Source organism: Brachycentrus maculatus, unplaced genomic scaffold (assembly GCF_059751285.1).
Source record: "Brachycentrus maculatus isolate JH-2025_06_01 unplaced genomic scaffold, ASM5975128v1 h1tg000122l, whole genome shotgun sequence".
Classification (NCBI taxonomy): domain Eukaryota; kingdom Metazoa; phylum Arthropoda; class Insecta; order Trichoptera; family Brachycentridae; genus Brachycentrus; species Brachycentrus maculatus.
Window position 1 is genome coordinate 2,061,150 of NW_028280875.1, and position 20,000 is coordinate 2,081,149.

The following is a 20,000-nucleotide window of genomic DNA, read 5'->3' on the forward strand; positions in this document are numbered from 1 at the left end:
TTCCCACCTAACGACATCTTTGATCTCGCATATTTCCCTGATAATATATAATTGTTTATTTATTTATTTAAACTTCATGTACAGAAAATAAAAAGTACATTGGCGGGCTTATTGCTAAAAAGCAATATCTTCCAACTGACCAAAGACGGACTAGTGATATTGATCAAAACGTTTGATACCATATATAGCCGTTTGCAATCAGAGGGTAGATAGTACTTGAACATTTAAAAAACATAAATTACAAATTGACATTTAAAAAAAAACATAAATTACATATTAATATACCAATTACCAATTAACAAAAGACGATAATAAGGAGGGCAAAGGAAGAAGGGAATTATTATAAATAAAACACCTGTTTTTTACCACTTGAGAATTATATTGTTACAACTAGTTACGGAAGCTACAAATGTCTATATATAAACTATAGTTTATATTAATCCCGCAGATGAAACTTTTCATAACAATTTAATTCTCAAGTGGTAAAAAACAAGTGTTTTATTCATATTTTAAATCATGTTTTACCACAAAGTGAATACCGGAACAATAAATAACATTATTATTATAATGACAAACAGTGCACTTCAGTCCTGGTAATAACCATAATCTATGGAAGTGAAGTATAGAGCTGGCAAAAGAAGGATGAATAGTGTATTTTAGCGGTCGAGCTGGAGCTGGAAGGTTATGTTGATTGGCCGATTGGGCAAAAATATAGACACAATAGAGAAAAATAGAAATACATTTTTTTATATATATATGTTTTCGCCCCCGCATTGTCGGAATCGTCCGATAGTGATCAATTGTGAAAACACTGAGGACAAGCCAAATTCATGTGACTTTTTTTTAAATTTATTATTAGATTAAAACCAATATTTTTAGCTTTTCCACTTTTTTTCACAAAAAAAAAAAAAAAAAAAAAAAAAAAAAAAGTGGAAAAGCTAAAAATATTGGTTTTAATCTAATAATAAATTAAAAATGCAATTCCATCACGAAGTGTCAGTGGATAATATAAATCTATTAAATTCATGTGACTTTGACACATTCTTGTGAATGAAAATTATGTGTTTTTAAAAAAAAATAATAATAATAAAACCCTTATCCGCACCCCAATGGTGCATAGGGCACTGCTTCATATAAACGCAGTGTTATCTTGATCGTTTACATATGAAGGAAAGGTGATCAGCCCTCCGCTTCAGGTACCAGTCCAGGGTATTATTAAATAAATATTAGAGTGAAAAAATCACTTATATTTATTTGACCCCCCCCTGGGAAAAGAAACCCGGGACCACCAGAATGTTTTTTTGAAAATTCGATTTATTTTTAAGTATATGTATATAAGTAGATTTAGTACAAAATATATTCTCCACTAATACCAGAAAGAAAAACTAAAAAGCGGCCAATAATTGAGAAAAATATTGTTGATTTTTACACATATAATAAAAAAAAATCTTCAGCAGTTTTAGCGTACAAATAAGAAAAAAATCTCAGCACTAAAATGGTAAGTTGATGCCAAATCAATTAACGATAAAATAAAAGCGAAAGTGGGTCCGCGATATTGCGCGCGCTCACCTGTAGTCGTGGGGTATCTCCCACTCGTCCGTGTCCTCATTGTAGCGCACGCGGTAGACGAGCGCGCGGCCGGCCTCGGGCACGAAGTTGTCTGCCAGCAGCAGCTTGCGCTTGAGCTCCGTGATGAGCTCCTCCTGCTGCGCCTCCCGCTCCCGCCGCTCCTGGTCGTGCGCCTCGCGCGTCTCCACCATCTCCTCGCGCACCGACGCGTACTTGGCCATGCACTTCTTCAGCCTGCAACAAGTGCGTTCACATTTCAAATATCGCTCACTCCTTTCAACAACGTCGTAAACCAAAAAACTTGATTTTTTTTTTGAAGATCGGTTTTTAAGTTTAAAATATAATACAATGTATACGGCCATCTCAATTGTCTTTCCTCTACCTTCCTATTCATGTCTGTTGGTCATATCGCTCACTCCTTTCAACAACGTCATATTTAAAAAATCGTCATTTTTCAGTTGTGCCCGCAGTATGTTTTCGGAATGCCCAGAAAATGTACTATATCCCAGCAAAAGTGGCATATTTTAAACTTAATATTTACCCGCCACAGGGCAGAAAGTGTTGTTTTTTCATTTTGAAGAAAAGGTATTGTTTAATTATTTTTTTAAATATACTAAATATTTTTCAAATGGAGAAAAACCTTCAGATTTTAACTAAAAAAAATCTGTTGCACAGTAAAAAGTTCAATAAGTGGCTTGATATTTACTTTAAATACTAACTAACTAACTAACCATCACGCCGCTTCCCCGCAGGGGTAGGCAGAGAGAATCGAACGCCACACCACTCTGTCTTTGCAAACATTCTTTGCCTCTTCTACATTCATGCATCTCCTCATACATACCCGACGATTATTACGACTCCTGACCCGGCCGCTTTCAAGTATTTGACATACCTGATTGTGCCAAGTTTTCCCCGGTCTTCCTCTGCTTCTTTTCCCGCTAACATTCGCCTCATAAATTTGTTTTACCGTTCTTTCCTCACTCATTCGTTCTACATGTCCAAACCAGCTCAACACACCTTTCTTAATTTTATCGATAATGCTTATCTCAGCTTTGCATTCCTTCCTTATTTCACTATTCGTACATCCATCATACATCGTTTTGTCGCACATTCTTCTGAGAGATCAGATTTCGACTGCATTCAGTCTACTTTCATCCTTCTTTTGCCAACTCCATGTTTCACTTCCATATTTTTTAAATAAACTACTTATTTTTCAAATGGAGAAGAAACCTTCAGGTTTTAACTAAAAAGATGTGTTGCACAGTAAAAAGTTCAATAAGTGGCTTGATATTTATTTTAAATACATTTTATTATATTCTTAAACTTTAAACACGATCTCCTGAAAAATCAAGTTTTTTGATGTATGATGTTGTTGAAAGGAGTGAGCGATATGAGTATTTAGATCTCGCGGTACTGACTTATTGCGCTTTTTATCAAAAACAATATGTTGAAACACTTAATGATTACAAATTATATATTTTTTTTCTTATTTATTATTTTTAAAATTGCAAAACAATATGGAGTAAGTAGTTCTTATAATACTAGTTATGGAATTAAAATTCATATTTGGGGGATTTCGATCCCTTTGTTCAAGTCGGCTAAGTTCATATTAATGAACGCAAACATAAACTTGATTCTATAATGATTTTTACTTTTAAAGATTTTTTAATACTAACTAACTAACTAACTAACCATCACGCTGCTTCCCCGCAGGGGTGGGCATAGAGAATAGTACGCCACACCACTCTGTCTATCCAAATATTCTTCGCCTCTTCCACGTTCATGCATCTCCTCATACATACCCGCCGATTGTTTTGACTCCTAACATGACCGCTTTCAAGTATTTGGCATACCTGATGGTTCCAAGTTTTTCTCGGTCTTCCTCTGCTCTTTTTTCCAATTACATTCGCCTCATAAATTTGTTTTAACGTTCTTTACTCACTCATTCGTTCTACATGTCCAAACCATCTCAACACACTTATAAAACATAACTTTAATGTTTATAAAACATAATTTCATAAATTTTGTGTACAATATTACCTGCTTGTTTTGTGGTCAACTTCTTGTTGGAGTGTAGCGAATGTATTGTTGACAATGGCGGTCGTTTCTTCTTCCAAGTCGATTTTTTGTTGCATTTCAACCTAGGAAAAAAATAAAGTAAAAATTTTGGGGATCCATTCAAGAACATTTTCTTTGAGAATTCGAGATTTTTTCTTGAAATTAACAGATCAATTCTTTAAGCGATAATCCATAATTGGACATTAAAAAATCGACACAAGGCTTCGTAAAACTTCTAGCTTCAAGTATGTTTCTTATTGTTTGTGAAAAATTCAACAATGCACAAAGAAAAAGTGTTTTTGCTATTTGTTTTTTAATTTACCTTCATGCATGCATGGAGGTATTTTTAATTAGTGTAATTTTGTAATTTCATAGTGTAATTATAATTATAATATCCACATTCTCTAAAATTGTGACGCACTCGCTCGCAATCGATGTCACAAGTCCTTGGAGGGCCGCTACTAGACTCTGAGAAGGTGAAGCTCTTACCACCAAGACAGGTCGTGAGCTACATGACTCACGTAGGTCTTGAGAGTGAGCTTTGACACATGGGATGCAGGTTTTATTTTTATTTTACTTTATTTGTTCGGGAATTGTACAGCTTTACATTTAAAAAGTATATAAAAATTATAAAAAATAATGCATTACAAAAAGCCTTCTTTACTGATTTGTAGATAACACACTAAAGTATCATTATAATATGAACTACCACGGATGTGGGCGTGGCTTAAATGCGGCTGTTATTCGAATTTAAAAACATACTTACCGCCAACGTTTGGCGGCTGATAGGCCGATGGGTTTAAAAAACAATTACCTCTCTCTTCTTTCTCTCGGAGATCTCGATGCTGCGCTGCTCGAGTATGATCTGGCTCTGGTTGAGCTCGTTGAGGATGTCCTTCTCGCCGCCGCCCTGCACCAGGCGGTCCTGCAGCAGCTGGATCTTGGCCTCCAGCTCCGAGCTCTTGCAGCGCTCCGCCTCGATGTGCGACTCCGCCTCCTGGCTCTGGTTCTCCAGCTCCAGCGTGATGGCCTCCACCTCCCCTGAAACTGGGCAGGTGCAATTATTAGGTAACACATCTTGCTTTCCAGTTCTAACCTGTATCCTTCTCCATCATTAATTTAACACCTTGAAGACCAGCCCTGTGCTGGCGTGGAAATTTAATCCAACGTTTAAGGATCAATCCCGGATAAAGTGGCAAGTCAACGAAAAGTGGGACATGAGTCAAGAAGTCAGAAGCAGATTAGAGCAGGCCCGAAATGTCTTTGCCAAAATGAATAAAGTGTTTTTGTCCCGAAACTTAAACCTTGAACTTGGGAAACGTATGTTGAAGTGCTATGTCTTCCCAATTGCTCTCTATGGAATGGAGGGATGGACACTCACACAGGCACTGGAAAACCGAATAGAGACGTTTGAAATGAGTCTCTATCGCAAGATCCTGCGAGTTTCGTGGCGTGATCGGGTCACCGACGGATGAATACCAATAAGGAATTCCTACCCACTATCAAGCAGAGAAAGCTGATGTACTTCGGACAAGTCATGAGAAATGAAAAATATCGTCTTCTCTACCTAATCATACAAGGAAAGATTAATGGCTGAAAAACCTACGACAATGGTTTGGCAGAAGCACCAAATCTCTGTTCCGAGCTGCAGCTTCAAAATTGAAGATAGCCATGATGATCGCCGATCTTCGTTAGATGTGGCACAGAAAGAAGAAGAAGACCAGCCTTGTGCTGGCGTGGAAATTTAATCCAACGTTTAAGGATCAATCCCGGATAAAGTGGCATGAATTTATTTTCTAATGAACACATGTTTTGCTTTACTAAATGGATGGCCATTGAGTTTGACTACCTATAAATCCATGATGACGTGGGATCAGTCCTGAAGGTGTTAATACATTGTTGTCGGGCAGTTCTTTCATCAACCCCGACCCAAATTAGTATACTAATTAGGGTCCTATACTAGTATACTAATTTTGTGATTACAAGTAATCTTGTCCGTAATTACTCCATAGAGGCGGAAAAACATAGTAAAATAAAATTCCCACCATTGTTTTCCGGAGGCAGCGGCGAGCTGGTCTTGTTCCTGGGCGCCTTCTTGGGCTTCTCCTTCTTCCTCTCGACGGCCTTCCTCTCCTGCAGCAGCTGGCGGAGCCGGGCGATCTCCTCCTTGTACTCGTGCAGCTTGGCATCCTTCGGATCCTCGTTTCGAACCGGCTTGTTCTTGATGGCTGCAAGGATCGAAATTCTTTAGTACACAACCATGATACACGATTTACACACAACGAAGGTTTGATAGTCCCAAGAATTAACAGTAAATATGGGAGTCAAACACTGCAATATATCGTTCCGAACATTTTTAATTTGTTGCCGACGGATGTTAGATGTCAAAATAAAATATGGAACAAGGGCAAAATAAAGGAATGGGTAAATGATCAAGAGTTAATTTTATGAAAATTGTAAAATGTTTATATTCTTAATTTTTTTCTCGTTTTTGTGTCTATATTAGGTTAAAATCGTTAAAAACAATAAAAAATGTATTAAAAAAGAACTCCACCGACAAGACACACAAGGTGGCTTGGTGGGTCTCTGCAAAAAAAAAAGAAGTTCTAAATTTGTATAAATTGTGATTAAAATAATAATAATAATAATAAAACCCTTATCCGCACCCCAATGGTGCATAGGGCACTGCGTCATATAAACGCAGTGTTATCTTGATCGTTTACACATGAAGGAAAGGTGATCAGCCCTCCGCTTCAGGTACCAGTCCAGGGTAATATTGAATAAATATGACAGTGAAAAAATCACTAATATTTATTTTACCCCCCTTGGGAATCGAACCCGGGACCTCCAGAACGGTAGCCGAGCGTGCTGACCATTACACTACGGAGGCGGACAAAAATAAAAGAATACAAATAAAAAAAAAAAAACAAAAAGGGAAAATGGAAAGTTAGCCCCTCCGATAGAGGTACCGATGCAACATTTTTTTACCAGCTTTACCCAGCTAACCTCATCCTACGGATGATGTAACAATATATTTTATAGGTGTCTCAACTTGAGACAAAGCATCTATAGTTTTTATACAAAATGAGTTAGAAGTCTGAGCATTCCAGGGCTTACAACTTGGCATTTAGCATATCAAGTGCCTGATCACTTTATATGTGATCACTTCTATGCACAAGATTGGACGGGGATCAGGGCTATCGAGGCGCTGTTTAGAGCTGCCCGAGACAAGGACAATTACTCTCTAGTGATAGTCAATGTCAGGGGGACCTCACATGACATAAAAAGAAGAAAAATAAGCGATCACGTTATACACTTGTATAACATACACAATTTTGCCCATTATTGAACGTATAAATTGCATTTTGCGTACATGCACTGTTGTTAGAATCCTTTCATAGTTGTTATTTGATGAATTTGGAATTTTGCCTTCAGATCGTAAGCCTAAGGTTCAGAATAATAAAATAATAAAACCCTTATCCGCACCCAATCGTGCATAGGGCACTGCGTCATATAAACGCAGTGTTATCTTGATCGTTTACACATGAAGGAAAGGTGATCAGCCCTCCGCTTCAGGTACCAGTCCAGGGTAATATTAAATAAATATTACAGTGAAAAAATCACTTACAAATATTTATTATACCCCCCTTGGGAATCGAACCCGGGACCTCCAGAACGGTAGCCGAGCGTGCTGACCATTACACTACGGAGGTGGACTACATTGTATATATTATAGGTTCAGAAACCTATAATATATACAATGTAGTTAGTTGCAACCCTTGCATGTAAAAATATGTAGTTGCCGTAATGGCGTGTGAATAAGAATGGTGAATTGTACACACGTATAAAGCGATCACTTAAACTAGCCTATATCGGGTCATAAATCCTATAAATACCAATATTTCCATATTCTTCTTCATCTATACTGAGATGTCAAAACTGAAGTGTTATCTAACGTACCTTTAGCTCTGTGTGAGTAGCGCAATGTCGTTATCGTTTCCTCATAATTGTACGACGCGGGTCCAATATTGGCTATCATGATTGTCTTCGAGTTTCCACCCAAGGAGTCTTGAAGAATTCTGGTTAGCTTTGAATCTCTGAAAAACAGTAAACATGGATGCATACAATTAATGATTGAGTTAGCAATGCCTCGATGCAATGCGGTGCCCTATACACCATTTGGATGCGGGTAAAGGACAGAGAAAAAAAGAAGCATTATGATCGACTGTCAAATTACGAATATGTATTTCATATTTATTTACAATATTTCGATCATTTGAATTTTGCTCTGTTAAGGTATTATTTATATAAAGATTTTTCAATAAAAAAATGATGATATGAACAATTGGAACAAATGGAATAAAATCCAGAATTTGTGAACCATAATTTGGATACATTACATACTCAAAACATAAGCTTGAAAAAAAAAGAAAATTATGTTTTCAGCGTCTCCTAGTATATAAAATAAATTGAGAAGAATCTTGCACGTTTCTGCTAGTAAAAAACATACTTATTTCAATCATAAATGTTACCGAAGAAGTAGCATAAGAAGACATTTTCAATTGAAGCGTAAATATAACATATGAAAATTAAATAGTGCGGTAGAGTAATCAAAGTAGAGGATATCATGGATCGCGTGGCAAAACTCAAATGGCAGTGGGCACGACATATTGCAAGACAGGACCCCATAAGATGGACCCCAAGAATTCTATGATGGAGACCTTGGGAGAACGAAAGAGATGGTCCGACGACATAGTCGCTGTGGGGGTTAGAAACTGGCTGCAAGCAGCAACCTTCGGAGGAAATGGAAAGAAGGGGAAGAGGCCTATATCCAGCGATGGAGGTCAGAGGGCTCATAAAGAAGAAGTGGTAGAAACAAGGGTAGAATGGTGAAAATTACACATACATAAAGTAATCACATAAGTCATAAGCCTTGCAAATGCCCAGACTGGTTGGAGTGATACTTTACGCACGTGTAACATTCACCATTAACAAGACTTCCGTATTCTTCATCATCTATGTTGATAGATACATATTGATGATAATCAAGCACTACCTGTATGGCACGTGCGGTGAGTTTTCGGCCAGCGCCGAGATGACGTTCCCGAGACTGGACAAGGCCTGGTTGATCTTGGAAGCCTCCCGCAGTCTGTCCGCGGAGGCGTTGGTCTTGCCCTGTCGCTCACTGCCGGCCAAGTCCACCAGATTGAGTTTGCCCACCCTAAAGGAACAAGTGAACATTGTGAACAAATTAATTATCTCTCCACCGATTATGATCCAATACTTTAAAAACCTTAATGTTGATTGCCATGCAGCTACCTGTGGCCGACACCGAGGTATTCTAATTGGACCGTGTCAGCCACGTGGTGACACAGCATACCTAACTTTAGAGTGTCATTCTGTCCGTCGGCTATGCGCTCTGTATTTACTACTGTTCAACTTGGCGGACATGGCCCTTTTCTATCTTACTACGGAATGCTCAGATTTCCATATATTTTGCGTCCAGCCAAATGCCAGGTTAAGCCATGGAATACTCAGACTTTCATCTATACACTGGGTTACTTCTAGAAAATTTGGTGATGGACTTACAACCTTGTTTTTATTTAGATTGGCAGTGATAGGTATATTGAAAGCTTTTTAATGTAAATTCACAGTAAAATCGGGATAATATTTTATATTGTTTCACATTTTCAATAAATTTTGCAACTTAGTTAAAATAAAAATTTGCTTAGCAAGAGCAGATCTGTCAGGAAGCCTAGATGCTTCTGTATCAGATCTGGGCATGCAGTAGGACAGCTTTCAATATAGACTTTCATCTATTTTGCGTGATAGATTTCATCACGTTTTACCTGATAGACTCGGTTCCCTTCTGCGCCATTTCGATGGTGATGAGAAAGATGGCGTGCGACCGAGAGGAGTGCTCGTTCATGTCCGTTCTCCCCGTGGTCCGGTTCCTGTTGCCGGCCTTCATCACTTTCACCATGTCTGCGGCCGAGCGGCACACCACCGAGGTCATGTCCGGAATGTAGAAGCCCGTGTATTCCTGGAGACATATGACAAAAACATGATCAACACATGCTCTCTTCAACCAAAAATCGTAATTTGTAAAGAGATTCTTTACCCTTCCCTTAAGGTGGAGACTGACCGGAGCATTTCGTCGTAACATCGCTCGCGGCGATCATCACCAAGCATCCGAAACTATGAATGGAGCGCTCGGCTCGATGTACTGACTGCCTGGATGCTCGCATCGTAACGTGTTACGTTACGGCGAAATGCTCCGGTCAGTCTCCACCTTTACGGTGCTAAAAACTTCAGGCATCAGACCATTTGGCAATTAAGGCTATTGACACCAAAAACAGTAGGTAATCTAAAATTTTATGAGTTTTGAAAAAGGTTAAAAGTAAACGAATGACATTCCTTTGAAAATGCCATAACAATTTTCATAAAATTGTTTTTTTACTGTGTGATTTTTTAATAATAAAATATATCTTACTAGACTCAAAAAATCAGTTTTGGATTTAACATTTAATACATAATTATAAGATTATATCAAATTTATAAGATTAAATTAACCTGTCCGGAAGTATGGCCGTACATGTACGGTAGATACAAAACATGATTAATGACATGATTTATATCAAAACATGTTTAAAACATGATTTACGGCAAAATTAGTGATGCTTCGATAAATCATGTTTACTGGTGTATATAAAAAAAATATGTTTCTTATAGCATCGACTATGGTATAAAATTATAAAAAGTAAAAAAAAAAATTGCAAAAAAACTGACTCCCGAAATACAGTTTTGTCCGCAGAAACTCACTCCAGGACAATTTAAGTAAAAATGTATTAAATTGTATAGTCTTCTTCTTTGGTCTCAATCCTGCGGATTAGTCTGTAGCAACAGATGACATCTCTTTTGCCATTCTCGCTTATTTTCGGAAGTCCTCTTCAGCTCCTCGTACGTCGAGCGGCCCATGTCTTCGTATAAGTCGCTCAGTCATTGTACAGTAAAAAAATGTAAAAACTGTTTTAAAAAAAAAATAGTTAAAAATATGATTACCTGCCCCCGGAGCGTGAGGGCCTTCTTGGTCCCGTCCCTCCGAAGCAGGTCGCGCACCTCCTCCATGTACAGCTCCAGGTAGGAGCAGCTCACCAGGTAGGTGAGGTCGGCGCCCGCCTCCGACTGCACGTGCTGCCACACGTGCGCGAAGGTGCGCGGGATGATGCCCTCCTGCGCGCCCGTGCCCTCCATGGTGTGCGTCTTGCCCGTGCCCGTCTGCCCGTACGCGAACACGCACCCGTTGAACCCGTCCAGCACCGAGTTGACCAGCGGACGCACCTGCCAGCCAATTAGGAGAACCATACGTATATATCGTGCGTACACTGGCAAAAAAAGTTAACTCTAAAATCCCTTTTTCATTAACCGCCCTACACAAACGAGCATACGTGATAAAATATCTGTTTGAATAATCCCTGTTATTTAAAGCCTGAATAAAATCTTCATCAAACCCTTATCCCCACCCCAATGGTGCATAGGGCACTGCATCATATAAACGCAGTGTTATCTTGATCATTACTCACATCAAGGCAGGGTGATTACTCCTGCGCTTCAGGGACCAGTCCAGGGTATTATTGAATAAATATTACAATGAAAAGATCACTTGTATTTATTTGACCCTCCCTAGGAATCGAACCCGGGACCTCCAGAACGGTAGCTGAGCGTGCTGACCATTATGCTACATCTACTTCGCTACACATATCGTGGGTATACTGGCAAACTCTAAAATCACTGTTTGAATGATCCCTGTTACTTAAAGCCTGAAAAAATACCCACTATTAAATTAAAAGTTGAATTTACTTATAAAACCACAAAAACATTAGAACTTCTTATAACGAGCATTATTCGCTCCAGCATTTTACATGTTAATCGAAACACTCGTTAATCAAGTGGTAGTCGACGTCAGGGAGACTTGACATGACACAAAGAGAAGAAGAAGAAGGCGGACAGCCTTAGCATAAAATTAAAATTATTTAACCAAAACACTATAAATATAAATAGCCCTTGCGGGCTGTGGAAAAATTCTCAAACGTTGACTGGTTCGCGGTGATAAAAAGGTTGGAGACCAGTGGCATAGAGCAGTGCTCCGCAACCTGTGTGCCGCGAGCCAGATCGGCTGTCCAAACTCAAAACATAGTAAGGGACATTTTTTTTGTAGTACGTTTTTTTGCATTTTTGGACTAAGTAGATTCTACTTAGTCAAAAATGCAAAAAAAGTACTATAAAAAATGTCCCTTACTGTGTTTTAAGTTTGGACAGCCGAGATACAGGTGTGCCGCGGTCAAATTAATGTATTTGAAATTTTATAATTATTCATCATATATTTAATACACAATAGGTAAAACACAGTAGGTAATTTTTTTTTAATAAACTTCCGGAAAATTAAAAATCTATAGAAAATTATCAAATCTTTAAAACTAAAAAAAAAACATATAAGACTCACCCCTACCTAGACTCCATACCAAAGAATATTTTTTTAATTTTTATTTTTCTTTACTTTACTTTGTTTAAAAAAAAAAAAATTGTAAAGCGAACTCCCTCTCTAAACACAAGTATCTACTTTATTCGATAGATAAAAATGTTATATTTGAAATGTATTGTATATTTACTAACTATTTTGTATTATTTAAATATGTATTTTATAAAAAAAAAAATTCAATAAAAAAAATGACAAATTAATTTTAGTAATTTTTTTAATGTATGTCCGCCTCCGTAGTGTAATGGTCAGCACGCTCGGCTACCGTTCTGGAGGTCCCGGGTTCGATTCCCAAGGGGGGTAAAATAAATATAAGTGATTTTTTCACTGTCATATTTATTCAATATTACCCTGGACTGGTACCTGAAGCGGAGGGCTGATCACCTTTCCTTCATGTGTAAACCATCAAGATGACACTGCGTTTATATGACGCAGTGCCCTATGCATCATTGGGGTGCGGATAAGGGTTTTATTATATTATTATTATTAATTTTTTTAATGTAGTAAAGAATGATTATTATAACAAAATAATTTTTCAATGGTCTATATTTTTTAGCTTTTGGTGTGCCGCGGAATTCTAGGAAGAATTTTGGTGTGTCGTAGGTGTAAAAAGGTTGCCGAGCTCTGGCATAGAGGATAGACACTAACCATCTCATCGTAGAGGTTCTCCTGCGTGGCGTTGCTGTCGTAAGCCGCATCGTAAGTGAAGAGCTTGTCCTGTCCCTTGGGGCTGGCGACCTGCACCGTCCCTCTCTCGCTCCAAACTTGTACTATCTGGGGAAAGAGACAGAAATATCATTAATATAGAATACAAACATCAAGAGCCACAGCAGCATGGATACAGTCCCCGATGTGGATGAAATCACCCCTTGACTTGCTGCCTTCTAGTGATATATTTTAACATGCTTATTTCTGTGTAGGTTTCTCTGCAAGGTTAGGCAGAGAAGATGGAACGCCACACTCGTCCGTCCTGACATACACTTCTAGATTTCTTCACATTCAAATATGCCATACATGCAATCATACATGCCCTTCGGTTACGTAGACTTTTGACAAGACCAAATTTTATGTTCTGATTGATCTGGTCGTGGTTATTATGATATATAGTTGTACAACTAGCTTCCACTACCCATAAAGTCATTAAAAATAGAAACTAAATATAAAAGAGCTATTTATAAATGGATAATGAAGGTGGGCAGATCTGAATTCATCCCGTCATTCGGCCATGTCGAATTTGATTGCATGCCATAATAAAATTTTCTTTCTTAATGTTTTGTAAATGTGTTTTGTAAATACATTTGTCCGCCTCCGTAGTGTAATGGTCAGCACGCTCGGCTACCGTTCAGGAGGTCCCGGGTTCGATTCCCAGGGGGGGGTCAAATAAATATAAGTGATTTTTTCACTATAATATTTATTTAATATTACCCTGGACTGGTACCTGAAGCGGAGGGCTGACCACCTTTCCTTCATGTGTAAACGATCGAGATAACACTGCGTTTATATGAAGCAGTGCCCTATGCACCGTTGGGGTGCGGATAAGGGTTTAAAAAAAAAAAATGTGTGATGTTCGGGAAATTCATAAAATTGGAAAGATCTGGAAAACTAAGGCACTTTTACGAGTCATAAGCTGGCCTAGCAACCCTTGAAAGGAATACGTAGGATTATGGGACACCCAGTATATGTAATGTATACTGTGTATTTTATCCGTTAAATTTTACAATGAATGTCGATTACATTTATATTACATTTGAAAAAAAAGCAAGAAATTTTTCAGTATTTTTACATATCGCTCACTCCTTTCAAGAATGTCATAAATCAAAAAACTTGATTTTTCAGGAGAAGGTTTTTAAAGTTTAAAAGTATAATACAATGTATTAAAAATAAATATCAAGCCACTTACTGAACTTGTTAATTTGCAACAGATATTTTTAGGTAAACCAGAAGGTTTTTTCTCCATTTGAAAAATATTTAGTAAATTTAAAAAAATAATAATACAATACCTTTTCTTCAAAATGCTAAAATAACTCTTTCTGCCCTGTAGCGGGTAAATATTAAGTTAAAAATATGCCTCTTTTGCTGGGATATAGTACATTTTGTGGGCATTCTGAAAACATGCACAACTGAAAATTGACAATTTTTGATTTATGACGTTCTTGAAAGGAGTGAGCGATATCATTAATTCCCGCACGACTACACTCAATTAAACTGTGTTTAAATAATAATAATAATTCAATATAATTATGACGAGTCATTGTCATGTTTGTTCGAGCCGAATATGTAGCCCAATTAGGGCATCAGACGCGGGATAATGATATATAATACATATGTGTCACCTACTTTCAAAATCCGCCAGATCCAATTTTATAAGATTTTAAAATAAATACCATATCGGAATGCCAAATGTGGGTTTTATTGTTTAAAATATTTGTATACTTGAAAACCCTGCTAAAAAATACTTAAAAACAGCGTTGTATTTCAAATTCCGCTATATACATTAAACTTGCCTTCTGACCCATATCGGCCAATCAGAGAGCGGGGATAGGTCGAAAATTAAGATGACGTTATTATCAGTTTGTGTCTCTTGTTTTTTCTTTAAATACTGAAAATATTTCCAAAAAAATGGGAAAATTCTCTATTTCATAATATTTTATCTAATGATAGACAAATCTTTTTTTAATTAATGTTTTACTTAGTAAATACCACTATTTCTTAAAATCTACTGTGACACGTGTTTCGATGCATTCCGCATCATTTTCAAACACCGGAATGCATCGAAACACGTGTCACAGTAGATTTTAAGAAATAGTGGTATTTACTAAGTAAAACATTAATTAAAAATGGATAGATTTTACCACAAAGTGACTGCCAAATCAATTAATGAAAAGATAGACAAATCTTTTAACCATAAATGTTACCCGGGGAATTTGCATTTTTTGTATAATCAACTTACATGGATCTGGCAGATTTTGAAAGTAGGCGACACATATGTGTGCATTGAGTGTGAGTGTGCGTGTGGCAGGAGTGAGAGAGTGTGATTAATATAGCAGATGAGTGTTCGTCCTCTCAATGTTTAAGTTCAGAAGATAATTTGTACGAACCCAACCTGCCCACATACAATGAGAGCAATGCACACTTGAGATCTGCGTTTGCAAAACTCCCAAGTATTTAGGACAGCCCGGAGTATATTATACTGCGAAATGTGAAGTGGAAGGATATTGAACCGTTGAAGAGGCGGCTATTAAAAATGCAACCATTTCAATAGTGCAATGGGTGTATTTATTTTATTGTAAAACCTTTATACTGTAAATCGTTATTGTATCTATTGTATGTAATGTGTAAAATCTAATAATAAAAAAAAAAAACAAATAATAATAAAAAAAATTGTATTAACACGTCGCTCACTCCTTTCAAGAACTTCATAAATAAAAAAACTTGATTTTTCAGGAGAACGTTTTTAAAGTTTAAAAATATAATACAATGTACTGTGTAACTTTTTACTGTGCAAGAGACCTTTTTAGGTAAAACCTGAAGGTTTTTTCTCCATTTGAAAAATATTTAGTATATTTAAAAAAATAATTAAACAATGCCTTTTCTTCAAAATGCAAAAACAACACTTTCAGCTCTATAGCAGGTAAATATAAAAATATGCCACTTTTGCTGGAATATAGTACATTTTCTCGGCATTCTGAAAACATGCACAACTGAAAATTGACGAATTTTGATTTATGACGTTCTTGAAAGGAGTGAACGATGTAAGTATTTCGGCTCAACACATGACATGCCTAAAGAACCATAATACATATAGTAAAAAAAAAATTATGAAATAAATAAATAAATAAATGAAATAAAATAAATAGTGGTCAATTCTCACAATATTTTATAGTGTTAAGTTTTGTACTGACATTTCTTGGTGGAACTGCATTTTATATATAAAAAAAACAGCTCTTTCCGCTTTTATTTTATTTGACCAGTGACCGGGTTTCATCATTACCGACATCGTCAGACTGGTCTGATGTCGGTAACAACGAAACTCGGTCACTGTTCAAATAAAATATATATGGAAAAAACTATATAGTTATTTTACCATACATTTTATAGTGGTTGAATTCTTACAATATTTTGAGTATGTCTAAATACTTGATCACAAATCTGGGTTTCTCAACTAAAGAGTTATTTTTACATTTTGAAATTTGTTTTATTTGTAAAAAAAATGGCTCCTTGATTTGGGTCCTAAAACTGGATTTATATGGTCACACCGCTAAAGGAGTTGACTAGTTTAAACAGTGTAAATGATTTGAATAATAATAAATATGTAATGTAAATTAATGTCTCCATCCGGGATGTCCAGTGAGGTTTCCATATAGTCAAAAAAATGTTATATAAAACATGAAAATAAAAATTATATATGGCCAACTGATCATATATAATTTTTCACAAAATCTGTAGGACTTGCTAAGTCGATAATTTATCTACATTTCTTGTATTACATGTAAAATGTTAAGTTATCAAAAGTCTGCAAAAAATTGTAGGCGGTCGATTGACTTGGGGAAAGAGAGAAAAAGGCATAGGAAGCAACCCATGGTCACGACTATCGTCAAGAAAAGGCGATTCGGTTGGCTAGGCCACGTATCCGCATCCCTCCCGAGAGCCGCCCAGGGTGTCCACTGCTTAAAATTTCTACTACTACTACCATCATCAGAGGTAGGCAGAAAGGACGGAACGCCACACTCATCTGTCCTGACATACACTCCTTTTTTTTTTTTAATTACCTAACGTCCAAGTGATTCTGAAATCTAGCTACGGCTTATGCAACACCGTTTATCATGTTCCTACTCGGGCTTCAACTTTATAAGTTTCATAGCCTATGCCTACTTGTGAGTGGATTTACTCTTTATGTTTAAAGTTACTATAATTTCATGTAATTCATGAGTGAAAATTCTAGGCAAAAACACTCGCTACATACACTCCTCGCCTCCTTCACATCCATACATCTAGTCATACATGCCCTCCGATTACGCAGACTTTTGACACCACCAGATTTTAGGTTCTGATTGATCTGATTGTGCCAAGTCTTTTTCAGTCGTCCTTGTTGTGTTCCCGCTCACATTCGCCATATATATTTTCTTAGTCATTCTCTCGCCATCCATTCGCTCCACATGTCCATACCACCTTAAAACACTCTTCCTAATCTTTTCAATTATTTCTTGTTCAACCTTACACTCCTTTCCTGGGCAATTTTTTAAAATTAAAATGAGAAATAGAAATTACTCATCGGGAATATTATATGTATATATGACTTATGTATGTAATATGCTAACTAACTAACTAACCATCACGCCGCTTCCCCGCAGGAGTAGGCAGAGAGAATAGAACGCCACACCACTTTATCCTTGCAAACATTCTTCGCCTCTTCCACGTTCATGCATCTCCTCCGATTGTTACGACTCCTAACCTGACCACTTTCAAGTATTTGGCATACCTGATCGTGCCATGTTTTTCTCGGTCTTCCTCTGCTTCTTTTCCCAATTACATTCTGTATGTAGTCTGTATGTAATATGTTTTGAAAAGAATAAATAAAAAAATAAATAAAAAAAATAAAGATATGATTAAATTTAAATATATGTGAGAATAATACGAATAAAAATCTGCCATTGGCTTATCTAAGTAGATAGAGATAGAATTTCAACCCAGGAAAAAAAATCTGTGGGCGAACTAACGTCAAATTAGTCAAATTAAATTTAAATTAATACTATAATAATTTATTATTAAATATATATGGACGACGATACCATCTATGTTATATGAATGGTTATATTATTATAATAATTTTCGACATGCTAATAAGATAGAAGTAACGGTATTCCATTCCGAGTGGGAGTCGAATTGGAAAAACTCATTATTTAAATCAGCAGATGTCTTGACAGAAACCACAAAGCTATTTGTGAATTTTATTTGCAATGTACGCATGTACTATGTACGTAAACAAAAATAAAACTGACCCCAGAACACGTACTTCCTTGCTGCAGGGCCAAATTAGAAGGTAATAAATTTTTTTTAAGGTGAGATTGTTTTTAAAAATTACTTTAAAACAACAATATTATAACCAATCATAATATATCGCTCACTCCTTTCAAGAACGTCATAAATAAAAAATCGACAATTTTCAGTTGTGCATGATTTCGGAATGCCCAGAAAATGTAAGAAAAAAAAGAGGCATATTTTTAACATAATATTTACCCGCTACAGGGCAGAAAGTGTTATTTTTGCATTTTGAAGAAAAGGTATTGTTTAATTATTTTTTTTAAATATACTAAATATTTTTCAAATGGAGAAAAAACCTTCAGGTTTTACCTAAAAAGATCTGTTGCACAGTAAAAAGTTCAGTAAGTGGCTTGATATTTATATTTAATACATTGTATTATATTTTTAAACTTTAAAAATGTTCTCCTGAAAAATCAAGTTTTTTGATTTATGACGTTCTTGAAAGGAGTAAGCGATATGTTATAGTATTATTTAACATCATAAATATTATTTTTTCAGGAGCCATATAAAGTTTGTTCTAAAAAAAAGTAACTTCTGAACATAAATGAAGAGGAATATGAAAGTCTGGGTAAGTAGGGTTAGAACTAAGACTCCATTGCGTACTACCAGTTTACGTTTCGGGGAAAGGATTTTATTTGCTTTAACTGATTTCAGTGCACCATTTACTCTGTTTTCAGCGTTCACTCTTCTTTCCATCCCAAGAAAACATACTTCCCACGTATACAAAATCATCGACCTGTTCCATAATTTTCCATTTACAAAAATTTCACCATACATTCACCTCTTTCAAAAAACATAATTTTGGAATTGCCAACATTCATCAGCAAATCAAGTAATATAAAAAAAATTTAAATACAATCAATAAATACTTAACCCTTTCCGGTCCATTAAAAAAATTAAAAAAATTCCACCAGGTTCACAATAGATTTACAGCATTACAGGGTTAAAAATACATCCAAGTTTTTTTTTTTAATAAAGCTTCACTTGTGTTAAAAATTTATTTTTATTTTGAATGTATACAATCTTGTCTCTTACTATTACATTTTACACTAAATACGAGTGAGAAAAAAATATATTTGGCTGTATTTTAAAACTAAACTGATGAAGAAAAAAATGTCGAATGTCATTCGACATTTTTTTCTCTGTTAATGTTAGTCCCTCTCCAAGCACAACAGTTTGGTCTCTTTTACGGAGAGGCACAAAGTAACGAGAATAAGGTATTTTATATATAGAAATGTTAATAAATCCAAATGTAATATTTTTCATACCAATATTTAAAAAATATTAAAAAAAAAACTAATTTGGCACTGTTTGAAGAAAAGTTTAGAAAACACTATGACTTGGCACAAAATCAAAATTGAAAATCCGGAGCGGGCTTAAACTGATGGATGATGTAAAATGAGATTTTATACGAGATTAAAAATAAAAGTACTGTCGGAACGCTGGCCATTCCCATGTAAATATTAAACATGGATATGACATCACAGACTGGTCTTTTGAAGAAGAAAAAAAAACTAATATTTATTTTGCAACGGACATACTTGTGTGATTTTTCAATTAACAATGTTTACATAGGTTCATTATTAGTATGACGGCAAATATAGCAAAGTCATGAGGTGTATGTGAAATGAGTTGCAAAAACATATTTTTATATAATTTATATTTGAAGCACTAACTTTGTGATTTTCCATTTTATAATTAAAATGTAACTTTGTTTTAAAATCACTATAAATATTTTATTATAACTTAATTATAATGTCTACTGGTTAGCTCGGAATCCGGTAGAGTTATATTT

At 36.0% G+C, this 20,000-nt stretch overlaps 1 protein-coding gene across 4 annotated transcripts in view; it reads right to left on the reverse strand.

The window, feature by feature from the left end:
- Positions 1–20,000, reverse strand: part of Klp68D (kinesin-like protein 68D) — a 36,626-nt gene that overhangs the window by 6,557 nt on the left and 10,069 nt on the right. For 2 of the 4 annotated variants that reach the window (XM_088260061.1, XM_088260060.1), the window contains 9 exons: positions 12,812–12,937; positions 10,690–10,968; positions 9,477–9,670; positions 8,684–8,848; positions 7,588–7,724; positions 5,673–5,855; positions 4,442–4,674; positions 3,610–3,710; positions 1,570–1,803 (listed from right to left, as the gene is read on the reverse strand). In XM_088260061.1, the coding sequence (XP_088116187.1) occupies positions 1,570–1,803; positions 3,610–3,710; positions 4,442–4,674; positions 5,673–5,855; positions 7,588–7,724; positions 8,684–8,848; positions 9,477–9,670; positions 10,690–10,968; positions 12,812–12,937 (1,652 nt within the window). The remainder of the gene's footprint in view (positions 1–1,569; positions 1,804–3,609; positions 3,711–4,441; positions 4,675–5,672; positions 5,856–7,587; positions 7,725–8,683; positions 8,849–9,476; positions 9,671–10,689; positions 10,969–12,811; positions 12,938–20,000) is intronic. The other 2 variants (XM_088260062.1, XM_088260064.1) reach the window with 1 other exon arrangement.